Here is a 13,040-nt window from a genome sequence, read left to right as displayed (position 1 = left end):
GCAGGACCACGAGACAGTCTCCAACAATCATCACTGAGACGAAAAAAAAAAAAAACCCACATGGGTGGAAAACAATGACCTGAGAGAGTGCTGGCCTCTAGCTGAGGTCAGCAGTGATGCGGTGTCTGGACTTTGCATCCCATGGCTCAGTGGGATGAGGAAAGGGTGGAGTCACTATCTTTGGGTCTCTGGGTTTGCACAAAAGAACATCATCATGGAAGAGGAGCAGGAAGATGGGAAGAGATGAGGCAGAGAAGGAGTAGATGTCTGCAGGAAACAGTATTTGCCAGACAAGACAGGACCGTCGCACACATGAACTCACAGTGGCTGTGACTGCACAGATCAAACCTGCAAGGGGCCAACCCAGCCCAAATCCCAGCCTGGACTGGGAGGGGCTTGTGAAGGCCCCGCCCCCATCCCCAGCTAAGGAACTGCTAGCACTTGATGACTTCAGGGGCAGAGGGAGTCTGTTGTCTTCAAGGATGTGGTCCATGCACGTACGGCAAGACTCAGCCGATTTGAAAAAGGAAGACATGAATGGGAATGAATTTGTACAAACTGCATTATATACTTGTATGAAACTCTCAAGTGACAGAAAAGTTCAAAAAAAAAGAAGAATGATTTAAAATAAAACACCTGCGGATCACTTGAGCCTGCCGTCAGAAGCTCAGCAAAATAATTAAATGGTGAAAACAGGAGCATTTCTCCTCCTCTCCTAGATCCATCTAGAAACAAGCTTTTGGATAAGAGAGAAGACAGATCTCGCAGGTGCTTTCAACTTCATTTCAGGCTAACGGAAGGGAAAACGGAAAAGCCAAAACAACACATTCACATCTGAACTTCTAAATTTCAATTTTTCATGGAAGAATTTAGAAAGACATTTATGTTAGTATCGTAGCCTGGCGTGGCAGCATTAACTTGTACTCCCAGTGTGGACGGTGGAGACAGGTGAGTCCCTGGGCTCCCAGTCAGGCCAGCCCGAGCACCTGGCAAATTCCAGAGCCATGAGGGAGCCTGTCTTTAAAAACATGATGGCACTCCTGAGAAAGAACATTTGAAGTTGACCTGTAGACTCCACACATGTGCTCACATACTTGCACCAAATAGGGACACACAAGGGCACACACAAACATAGAAAAAACGTTTTTCAGTCATAGTTAAGAAAATCAATCTCTCCCTAAACTTCGTGCCTTCTGTGGATGTGAACCCAGACTGTGCTGTGCACTTGGAACCAAAAAGAATGAAAATTTGTGATACAAACATTGTGAGGAGAAACTTCAGGACCAGGACTAGGAAAAGAGCTTTTCAGATTCGTCATCAAGAATGGAATCCAGGGGCTGGAGAGATGGCTCAGTGGTTAAGCACTGGCTGCTCTTCCAGAGGACCCAGGCTCAATTCCCAGCAACTGCATAGTGTCACCACCATCTGTAACTCCAGTTCCAGGATATCTGATGCCCTCTTTGACCTCCATGAGCACCATGCACACACATGGTACACATACATACATACATACATACAGTAAAAATAAAATTTAAGTAGAGCTGAGTAATGGGGAAATGGCTCGTATATAAAGCCCTTACCAACCAAATGCAAGGACCAGAGTTCAGATCCCCAGAACCCACATAATTGCCAGCTGGGCCTAACAAACCTCCTGGAAGTCCAGAAGACAGAGACAAAACGACCCAGAGCCCACTGACTAGTGAGATATCAATGAGCTCCAGGTTTGATTGACAGTAATCCAGGATGATTCCTACACCAGCCTCAGGCCTTCACATGCACATATACACATATGCACCCCCCCATACACACACACGCAAACAGGCATACGCACATGTGCTTACTAACACATATACAAGAAAATGGGTGCCGGGATGGGGTGGAGAATCCCTTCTAAACGTCACAGTTGGAGTCCATCAAATGGAAAACCCCTTGCAGTGTGAACGACATGACAAGGAGGTCTTCAGAGTGACATGTCCAGCTGGAGCTGAAAGAAAATGTGTACAAGTTTCTCACAAGGGATGATATAGCACATGCATAGTGAATTCGCACAGTTGCACGGTTTTAAAAAATACTTTTCAGTGGATTTTCGGTTTGTCATCAAAACTGTTGAGGATTTCAGACAAGGGACTCCCATTAGTATATATCCTTGAGGGGATCCCTCCCTAGGGGGATTTCTCAATGAGTATGTATGTCCATGATAGATACCTTCATGAGGGGAGTCCCTGGGGGAGGGAGTACATCCGTGAGGAAACACTAAAGCCACAGGACATTTTCCGCCAATGTGTGGTCACCTCTGCAAGCATGCTGTCAACAGCAAAGTAATCTCATTTGTCTGGCTGTGGTTTTTATGGCCCTCATTCTGGCTTCAGGACTGAAAACAAGGGAAATAGGCCCACCCGACAACTGTTCTCTCTTTGCAAGTCACCGAGTATACCATTATGAATTGTTATCAGTGCTCTGACTGGAACAGAACACAGCCAGACTGGGTGCTGCTGGGAAGACCTTTGGGCCCCCAAAGAGCACTGTCATTTCTAAGAGTTCTTGGGTGACAGTGTCACCCAGCCAGGACTGGCCGCAGCATTCTGTCTAGTCTCTTGGCCCAAGGAGGAGTTTCATACTGAAGACTGAGCACCAGCCATGGGATGTTGCTGTCCACATTCAGAGATCCACTCTGGACTGTTATAGTCACGCCCATAGGTTTGTTTCCATGGGCATTCTCAATCCCATTAAGTTGGCAACAGAGATTAATCATCACAGGTACCTTCAGATAAGACCAGTGGGGGTTGGGAATGGCCTGGCACGAGGATAAAACCCAGCAGTATGAAGACCATATTAAATGCCCACTGTGTCAGCATACGGGAAGATAAACACACACACACACACACACACACACACACACACACACACACACACACATTGCTTTCTGTCCCTCCGCTGTGAGAGGAGAGAGCTAAGAATGTAACAGAGACAGGCAGGTGACGTCTTAAAAACTGACTCTCATCGACAACGAAGGAGTATGGGGTCTGGAGAGATGGCTCTAGTTAAGAGCACTTACTGCCCTTGCAGAGAACCTGGGTTTAGTTCCCAGCACCCATAGACTATCTCACAATCAGCCACAACTCCAGTTTTGAGGGACCCAGTGCGCTCTTCTGACTTCTGTGGGCACCAGGCACACACGGTGCCCATATACACATGCAGGCAAAACACAAATGTGCATAAAATAAATAATAAAATACATCCAAAGTGATTTTCAAACTGCAGAAGGGGCAGGAGAGTTGACCTCTTGGTGGCTTCCAGGTGTCCTACTCAGCCTGGCCACTGTCCTGGGGTACAGGAAACAGTTACGGTGGAGACTCTTCCCTTCTCTAGATCTCAGATCTAGATCTCATCGCTGAATGAGAGCGATCATGGCTGGAAACTACATTGGAAGGTAAAGTGTGCCAAGATCACGTGACAGCACATTAGCTTGAAATATAGATCTAAAGTTCAGCATATTGGAACTGCTTTGACCTTGCATTAGAGTGGCATGTTCTGTCGTCATTAGAGACCTGGAGCTGTCTTGCCTGTCAAGGTTTGAAGAGGCTTTTCTCACCCACACAGAACCAGCAACCGAGCTGATAGAATTTGAAATACGAAACCTAAAACCATGGTGCTCTGACCCAAATCTGTCCCATTTTTTTTTTTTTTGATGATTGTGCGTGTGAATTTTGTCAGAAGGATGCCCTGGTGTTTGTCTGAGAAGTGGCAGCGAGGAAAGAGAGCTCCCTGCCACACACAAGTGGTGGCGAGGTACTAGGAGGACAAATGAAGTTTAGTCACACCAACCAACAGAGTGAGAACCAAGAGTGAACGGCTTGCTGTACCTATGCAGCCCGTGAAACCTGTAACTCCTTGGCATTATGTGATGGGCAGGTAACGCACAGGCCTGCAAACAGCGGAGAACAATGCAAAGTTCCTTCCGCGTAGAGCGGTGCGTGTGGCCCTTTTCCTTTGAGTTTTAGGTTGTGCACAGTGTTGTGTGTGATGGTGTCCTTTGTGGAATTAATGGAGTGAGGTGGCTCTGCTGCGAGGCAGCGGGAGGGTCCAGAGGGTGCTGTGAATGCCTTCAGGGGAGCCACACCCTGCTGTCTGGCACTGGAGGCCAGTGTGCACCCTAAGTAGGCCATGAGCAACATTCACACAGCTCTGGGGAAATGCAAGGGTGGAGCGTGTGGGAGGTCACACTCCTTACCTGGAAGCATTGGGCTTGTTGGGTGGCAAAACAAGCTTGCTAAAGTCATCAGCAATAACACGAGACAGGGACATGCGAAGCGCAGGGGAAAGAAGTGTGACCTCCCTGGCCTGGAGGAGAAGAGGCTAAGAATTCAGATCCATGAGCCAGCTCCTTCCTCTGTCTCCTGTGAAGACAAATGCAGCTAGTCTTTTCCTGTCCCACCAGCCTGCTCCCAAATAATGACACAGAGGCTTTTTATTAATTTTGAAAACTTGGTCTATAGCTAAGGATTGTTTCTAACTAGCTCATATCTTAAATTAACTCATTTATGTTCGTCTACGTTCTACCACATGGCTTTTACCTCTACCCATTCTGTGAGTCTGTCTCATGCCTTTTCTGGTTGACTTCTCTGCCTCTCTTCTTCCCAGAGTCTTCCTTGTCACCGGAAGTCCCCCCAAACCTCTTCAAAGCTATTGACCATTCAACTTTTATTACACCAATCACAGCAATATCTTTTCACACAGTGTACAAATATCCCACAATGTATACACACACACACACACACACACACACACACACACACACAAAACCATGTTCTCACCGCTTATCTACCTGGCATTTGTCCTCCCAACTCAATGCTGTGCGAGCTTTGCCTGCAAGAACCTAGGGCTGGGCTTCCCTCTTTTCAACCACTAGACTGAGCTGAGAACAGCAGGGTCATGGCCAGAAAGCTTCATCAGAGAAACGCAGGGCTGTAGCTCCATATGCAGTGCACTTATATGACCCTAGCCAAGTAACGATTCGTGGAAAATAAGTGACCTTAGGATTAAGATGGCAGATTCAAACTTCCTGGAGGAAAATTCTACAATATTTGTCCAAAGGAGTGATGTACGGGTTGCTTAGAACTACAGCCAAAGGAGAATAACTCAATGAAGCTGAAGGCTCCTTATCAAAGAAATAAATGCATTTCGAGGGGGCAGCAGAAGCTCCCACTGTGCTTTACCCTCCAATGAGAAGGCAGATCATATAACTGCCAATTATGTCATTACTGCATGGAAGGCCAGACCCTATTATGTCATGGGAATGTCTAGTGCTCTCCCTTTAAAATCACCGGGATTAGATGTTTGCCAAACCAGTCTCACAACAGGTTTTGCCCTTGAGAACGTGATCTGTGTTGTAGAAATCAAAACAGCCCTCTAGTTTTGCTTTTATGTCCGTGCCTCAAACACCCGTTGCATAGGAAGCTGCACACTGGTTTCAGATCAAGCAGGAAGCCTGTGTGAGATGGCGTCCTTGCCTGGCGGGGGCCTCAGCTCAAAGCAGTGAAGCAAGCACACTGACAGTCCTTAAAGAGATTCCCATAAAAGGGAAAGCACCCCCCCCCCCGCTCTGCAGCGCCCATGCCTGTTCCAGCCAAAGCAGTGTCCCAAGGGCCAAACCCCGCCTCTGTCGCCCTGTCCTTAGGCCAAGTCCAAGGTCTGTGCAGAGTTCAGTTCTAGGGCCTTCCCGGGCTCTTCCTCTAGGCTTGATGCTTTTTCTCTGTGCATACATGTGTACGTGTGTGTGTGTGTGTGTATGTGTGTGTGTGTCCAGTGTTTTCACACTAACTTGGATGACCTTTCTGCAGCTCGGAGGTCCCACTTGCGTCTTCATCTTCTATTATGGCTCTGCAGCACCACTGTGCACCTTCCCCAGGATCCTCTCTTCCTCTTCCTCTCCTCCTCCTGATGCTGCTCATTCTCCTGCTCTCCACTTCCTCCTCCCTTACTTGCTGTTCCTACCCCCTCTCCTCTTTTCTGTTCCTTCTCCTGTTTATCCTCCCCCTGCTGCTCCTCCTACTCTTTCTCCTCTTCCTCATCCTTGTTCTCTTCTTCTGTCTTCTCTCCTCCTCTTCTCTGACACCCATTGTTCTGTGGCCATTGGTGGTGTTAACCATTGCTGTAATTGATTTGAGTTGATTCCCATATGTGCTTGGGTTTGGTGTAGTTGCTGTTCCAGGGTTTTCTTTCTTCCTTTCTGAGAAGTTCAGGGACTGAGTCCTCAAGTGTGGGCTCCTCAAATAAAACCAGAAGAGGATTGCATCCCAACAGATGCACTCACTGCAGCACAGCGAACAAAGAACCCGGGGAAAGCAAGATGGCAGAACCACTCCAAAAGGTTAAACTCCTTGGAAGACAACCCAAGGTCAAGATGAAGCTGAATCTCTCCTCCCCTACCACTGACTGTCAGAAACTTCTTGAACCATTGAAGTGGATGATGAATGAAAGCTTTGTACGTTCTGTGAGAAGCGCATGGCCACAGAAGTGGCTGCTGATGTTGTGGGTGAGGAGTGGAAGGGTTGTGTTATCTAGATCAGTGGTGGGAATGAGAAACAAGGTTTGCCCATGAAGCAAAGCAGCTTGACCCATGGCAGACTGCACCTGATGTTGAGCAAGGGGCATTTCTGTTATAAACCAAGGAAAATCGGAGAGAGGAAGTACAAGTCTGTTTGCAGATGCATTGTGGATGCCAGTCTAAGCATTTCCAACTTGGCTGTTGTAAAAAATTAAATTAAATTCAAATAGAGAGAGAGGAGGAGGCTATTCCTAGACAGATACTACAATGCCTCATCCATTGCGACCTAAAACAGATAACAGAAACTAAAGCTTTTTAATCGCTACAAAAAAAAAAAAGATGGTGTCCGAAAATATGCTGTCACAAAGCCCTTAAACAAAGAAGCTAAGAAGAGCAGGACCAAAGCACTCAAGATTCAGCACCCTGTTACTACACCTGCCCTACAGCACAAAGGCCAATGTGTTGCTCTGAAGAATCCGTGCACTAAGGAAAACAAGCAGGAGGCTACAGAATGTGCTAAATTTTTGACCAAGAGAATGAAGGAAGCAGAAAATCGCCAGGGACAGTTTGCCAAGGGACATAGGATATCCTCACTGGGAGTTTCTGCTTCTAAGTCTGAGTCCAGCCAAAAAGTGAATCTTTTGAGTAACAAGTAAATAATCTTACTTTAAAAACTAATCAAAACAGACTGAAATGGCTGAAATGCCAAGAATGAGAAAACGCTGACTAAAAGCCTTCAGTGACTCCAGTGAAGATGCGAGCAGATGAATGGAGCGAGGAAGTGGGTGAGAAAGCCTGCAGCCGAAGAAGAGATCCAGAGAGACCACAAGTGTTGTACAGAAAGAGAGAGCGCCAGACTGAAATTTTAGAAATGAAACCTCAATTAAAAAAAAAAACAAAAAAAAAAAAAAACGTTGGACAGTACCATCAATGGAATAGATCAAGCTAAAGAGAGACTTTCTGGGATGGAAGACAAGACTCGGGGTTCATTCTTCTCCAACAACAGTAAAGCAAAAACAAACAAACAAACAAAAACAAAACCTAAGCATGCCCACAGCTAGCAAGGCTCTGGATCCTAAGCTGGAGAACAAAAGCAAGAATCCATGACATAGAAGCTGAGATAAATATGAAAGGCTCCAGAACTCACATTAAGAAAGAAAAAAGAAAGAAAGAGAAGCAAGCCCAGCAGTGGGAGGCAGAGATGGAAGTTAGAGACGGGGGGGATCCCTGGCATGTAGAGCCATGGGAGAGAGGGGAGGACCTGACATACACACATGCGGCTGTCACCCCCTAACATTTTACAGAGGAACTGAAAACACGCTGGAGAAAAGACAGCCTCTTCAAATAGTGCTAAGAGAACTGGACACCACATGTAGAATTGCTTTCATAAGGAAAACAAATAGCCGGACATCATGGTACAAGCCTTGAGGCAGAGGCAGGCAGATCTCTGTGAGTTGGGGAGGCCTGCCTGGTCTACATAGAGAGCTCCAGAACCCAGAACTGCAAAGCAAGACCCCATCTCAAAAAGACAAGCAAACAAAGGAAAAAGAATATGGACAATAAATGCTGGTGAGGTTGTTGGGGGAAAAGGAACCTTTCTCACACTGCCAGTGGGGTATAAATTAGTGTAGTCACTGTAGATATTAGTGTGGGATCCTCAAAAGCTGATTTAAAGAGAATTGTTTGGCTACACCAGCCTGAGGCATGCATCTGAAGGGTTCTAAGTTTCACTACAGGGATCCCTGCATGTCCGTGCTCACTGAGGCACTCTTCCCAGCAGCCGAGATAAAAACAAACCGAAGTGTTCATGGACACGTGATTAGATAAAGAAAGCATGGTCCATGTACACAGTGGAGTTTTATTTAACCACAAACAACAATAGTGTGCCCTTGGCAGGTACACAGATGGGACAGGTCATCATGGGATGCAGAATAAACCAGATGTAAAACATGAGTGTTGTACGTTTTCTCTGATGTGCAGAAATTAGACTTCAAGGTGTATGGGGGGATTGGATTAAGGGGCCAGAAGGAGGGGAAAGAGGGAACAAAAGAGGGTGACCGGGGTGATTATAGGAAAGTAACACACATGTGAGGGCGAGGCCGGAGGAAAAGACACTGGGGACATGGATAAGAGTGCCTTCCTCTAATTGGACACAGATTGGACTTCTGCCCATGAGCACCAGCTGTCGCTGCTGCTGGCTTTGTTGTGTTTGACACTTCCCTTGCAGACTTTTCGCTCATGCCTGGGTATCTCCATACCAAGGATCGGACAATGGCCAACCCTGGGATAACAGTGCCATCAGCGGGCTTCTCAGTCAGTGAGTTTTACTTTAATATGAGACTAAAGTAATCTGACCCAGCAGTCAGATTAGCTGCTTCTCCCGCTCTGAGCCCTGGTACTTCTGGAACCAAATTCTATTCTGGCACTGCAAGGCAGGCAGCTTCCTTACCTGCCTGACAAGCTGTGGTCCTGGACTCCTTCTGTAACCTCTAGGAGCATCCTGAGCGTCTACGTGACAGTCTGAACCGCTTACTTCAGGTGTCTTTCCTGGTGAGCAGGGACCTCATGGCACCTGCAGCCTAGCAAAAGCCTGTGGGAGGAGGGGTCTCAGCTTAACCAAGCAGAGCACAGGGCTCATCTAGGGTCAGAGACTGCCTGGAATCTAACTAAAGTTTCTTATGTGTGGGACCCTATGAAATATGGTTCTTGTGTCTAGCGTCCCTTGCTTGATACATCCTTGTAGCAGATGTTGGTGCCTCGTTCCTTCCCATGGGTAATGGGCAGTGTAGTATTTATTCATCTGTGGGCTAGACATTTATGTTTTATATTCTTCTTTCCCCCCAATAAGTGTTTGTGATAGGCAGAAATGCCAGCTCCCAGACTAAGGGGAAGCCCGCTATTTTTGATCCTCTGTCTGATGGGAAGTGGAGGATGCTCACAAGGACGGAAAGCTCATGAGAGTGCAGGCAAAATTCAGCCAGTGCTGGGGTGTAAAGCTGACTGCTATGGATTTCTGGAGGGGAGGAACCTGATAAGTCCAAAATTATCAGAAAGCATTTGCAGCCAGAAAGAGGGGGCAGGAGAAAGGAGGAGGCAGGAGAAAGGAGTCAGTGGAAGGAAAGAACTTGCCACTGTACACATAAGACAGCATCCTACTCCATGTGACAGCCGCAATGTCGGGAGCAAGGAAGCAGCCTGGGGACAAGGGCTGGAAAGGCTATATGCAGTCTATACAGGCTGGTACTTCATCCTGTGGGTACAGAGCTGATGGGGAGCTTCTGGGTTCTGCAGGGCTTCAGCTGAAGGGAGTCTTAAGTTGATCAGTTCTTGCCTGAGTTCCTTCTGGCAGGATAGAGAGGGAGGCCCCAAGTCAGACAGTATACAAGCCAGGCTCCTCTCAGGAGGCTGAGACAAAAAGAGGGTCTGGTCCCTGGAATCAGAAGTGTCAGAACAGATGTGGTTAGGTGTCCATTTGTCTATAGACAGTAGGAGGGGGAAGTAGTGGGGATCAGAGGCACAAAGGCCATGCAGTCTCCGGAGCACGTGGGCATAGGACTGGTGCACCACAGAGCCCAACACTGGAACCCGGAAAAGGAAGGGCTGTCGGTTTTCCAGTGTCCAGGGACTCACAGCGTCCCGGTGAAGAGATTTTCATAAGAACCTACAGTACCCTCTTCATGAAAATGCGAAGAGCATGCAGGACATGCAGGGAGCTTTAGAGACACTTGTGGGCACAGCAGCCAGCACGCTTCCTTTGGCCCTTTGTGACATTAACAAGAACCATGCATGACATTTGTCACCAGAAACTACCGATGTGATAGAAACCCCAGATGAGAGCCTGCAAGGCTGGTTCTCACATTCAGGGAGAGAGGGACAGAGGGGCTCCAAGCTGAGCTATCAACCGTGCAGCTGGCAGATGGCAGTCTCCTGTCCTGGTGTGTAGAACTGACAGAAGCAGCCAATGGTGGCATCTTTGCGCTCTGCAGACTTGGGCTTCAGAGTTCTCCAGACCCCGACTCCATGGGGGAAGCCAATTTATTCCCAGTGAAGAAGAGGTTGTGGCTGATTCCTGAACTCCAGGGACAAGTAACAAGAAGAAGGAACAGCACTGGTACACACAGAAGTCCAGAAATGGCAATGGGTACAGTAAATCTCAGAGTGCAGAGAAGCTCAAACACTGGCTATGGGGACAATAGGGGTGCAGATAGGACCCCAGCTGAGAGCTCAGCCTTCAGACAGCAAGTCCTTATAAGGTGGAGCCCAAACCAGGTCTGTGGGAGAGCCACTATGCAGAAAGAGTGTATGGGTTATAAATGTCTCAGTAGCCTGACCATCCAGGCCTCCAGTGCTGGTTGTGAAACTCCCTGCTCCCCGGTGGGAGGGGCAGAACCTCCAGTCCCGTCAACTACAGCTTGTGTGCCTTTCGCTGTCTGGTCTTAAAGATAAATTGCTCCTGTGATTCACAAGAATCTTACTCTGCTGTGAACAGGAAGAAGACGAGGAATGGAAGATGTCACCAAGCCTTTTCCTTCAACTGATGGAGGAAGGAAATAGCTTATACAAAGGTCAGTCCTGGAGAATGCCTGTCTACTGAGTGTGCCCAAGCTGCAGTGGGTGGGCAGATCTCCGGTGCTCAATCACGGGAGGCTGTGTTAGGCGAATCCAGCCAAAACCTGTCCCTCTCCTGCTCCTCGTGCTTCCAAAAAGCGTAGAGTCATGGTGGCTACTGTTTCCTTAGTTTAAGAAAAGCGACCTGGAACAGAAAGGGTGTGTCTCAGCTCACTGTCTGTCATGAAGGGAAGTCAGGACAGGCACTCAAGTCAAGAGCCTGGAAGCAGGAATTGGAGCAAAGACCATGTAGGAGCGCTGCTTACTGGCTTGCTCCGGGTGGCTGGTTCACTTGCTTTCTTAGAGCACCGCCTACCAGGGATGGCACAGCCCACAGTAGCCTGGGCCCCTCCCACATTAATCTTTAGTCAAACAGTGCCTCCATCGACTTGGCTATAGGCCAATGTGATGGAAGCAGTTTGTTTGGTTGATTGGTTTGGGGGTTTGTTTGGTTTTTCCAGACAGGGTTTTTCTGTGTAGCCCTGGCTGTCCTGGGACTCACTCTTGTAAACCAGGCTGGCCTTGAACTCACAGAGATGTGCCTGCCTCTGCCTCATGAGTTCTGGGATTAAAGGCAAGTGCCATCATCACTCAGCAATGGAAGCACTTCTTAAACTAAGATTCCCTCTATCTTATGTTAATTTGGTAAATAATTAGCAATAATAATAATCTCATCGGCATAGTTATTTTTCATTGTCAATTTGACAGAGCCCAAAATCACCTAGGAAAGAGTCTCAAAGAATTGTCTAGATAAGGTCAGCCTGTGAGAGTGTCCATGGGAGATTGGCTTGACTGTGTTCATTGATATGGGAAGACCCAGCCCACTGTGGGAGGCGACATTCGTTGACTTGATTCCTGGACTGTATCAGAGTAAAGAGGACTAGCTGGGTGACAGCAAGAAGGCATCATGGGAGATTCTTTCTCCCTGCCCTTGACGGTGGATGTGATACAACTAGCCGGCTGAGCCCTTGCCTCAGTGTCCCTGCAGTGATGGACTGTAGCCAGATCAACCTTCCTGCCCTACATAGTTTTTCTGGTCAGGGTGTTTTTCACAGCAACAGAAATGAATCTAGAAAAACTGAGGAGAAAGACACACACACAGGGTGGGAGCATTCTCCCAGTTGAGGAGAAAGACACACAAACACACACACACACACACACACACACTGGGTGGGAACATTCTAGAACTTTCTCCCGTTGTGCACTCCGCAGCTGACCACTCTCTGGCTTAGTGGCATGAAGAAAGGCATTACATCAAGGAAATGGATTCCATATGTACACATCTTAATCCCCTCAGACCAAGACCCCTCTCATTCTGACTATTGTTTTGTCGGGGGGCTCAACTCCATTAGCGTAGCCAGAACCTGGCCGAGTGTGTGAATGCATGGGCTCTGACCTTTCAGATATCTGCCGTAATTTGCCAGGACTGATATGCAGCTCCTTGGCTCCCTTGCACCCTTGGGACAAATCTTAGCAGCAGATGATTGGCCAGTGTGGCCCTGGTCCCTGGTACTGTTGTGGAAATTCCTAGGAAATGAAATAAGGATGTAGAGGAGAGAGTTTTCAAATAGCAGCTAATCATGGACCTCCTTCCTAATCTGAGTCTGATCTGGACAACACTGGGTCAGATAGATGAATGGATTGATAGATGATAGATAGATAGATAGATAGATAGATAGATAGATAGATAGATAGATAGATAGATAGATAGATATAAAAATGGATAGATAGATAGATAGACAGACAGACAGATTGACAGATGGTAGATAGACAGATGGACAGATGATAGATAAACAGACAGGTAGATATGTATATATTTACTATTGATTCAAGGTGTTTATCCCAGTAAATTGGATCATATCCTTAACAGCAAACCCACTATAGT

General features: G+C 47.4%; 1 protein-coding gene and 1 pseudogene across 1 annotated transcript in view; both read left to right on the top strand.

Moving 5' to 3' along the window:
- Positions 1-13,040, top strand: part of Drc11 (dynein regulatory complex subunit 11) — a 116,014-nt gene that overhangs the window by 54,844 nt on the left and 48,130 nt on the right. Inside the window, exon 9 of the mRNA XM_048441795.3 lies at positions 11,037-11,112. Coding sequence (XP_048297752.1) covers positions 11,037-11,112 — 76 coding nt within the window. The remainder of the gene's footprint in view (positions 1-11,036; positions 11,113-13,040) is intronic.
- On the top strand, positions 6,116-7,388 carry LOC146896119 (small ribosomal subunit protein eS6 pseudogene; annotated as a pseudogene).

Source organism: Myodes glareolus, chromosome 1, assembly GCF_982192425.1.
Source record: "Myodes glareolus chromosome 1, mMyoGla1.1, whole genome shotgun sequence".
NCBI lineage: Eukaryota > Metazoa > Chordata > Mammalia > Rodentia > Cricetidae > Myodes > Myodes glareolus.
The sequence above is the reverse complement of the archived record's forward strand: the minus strand, read 5'-3'. Positions and strand labels throughout refer to the sequence as shown.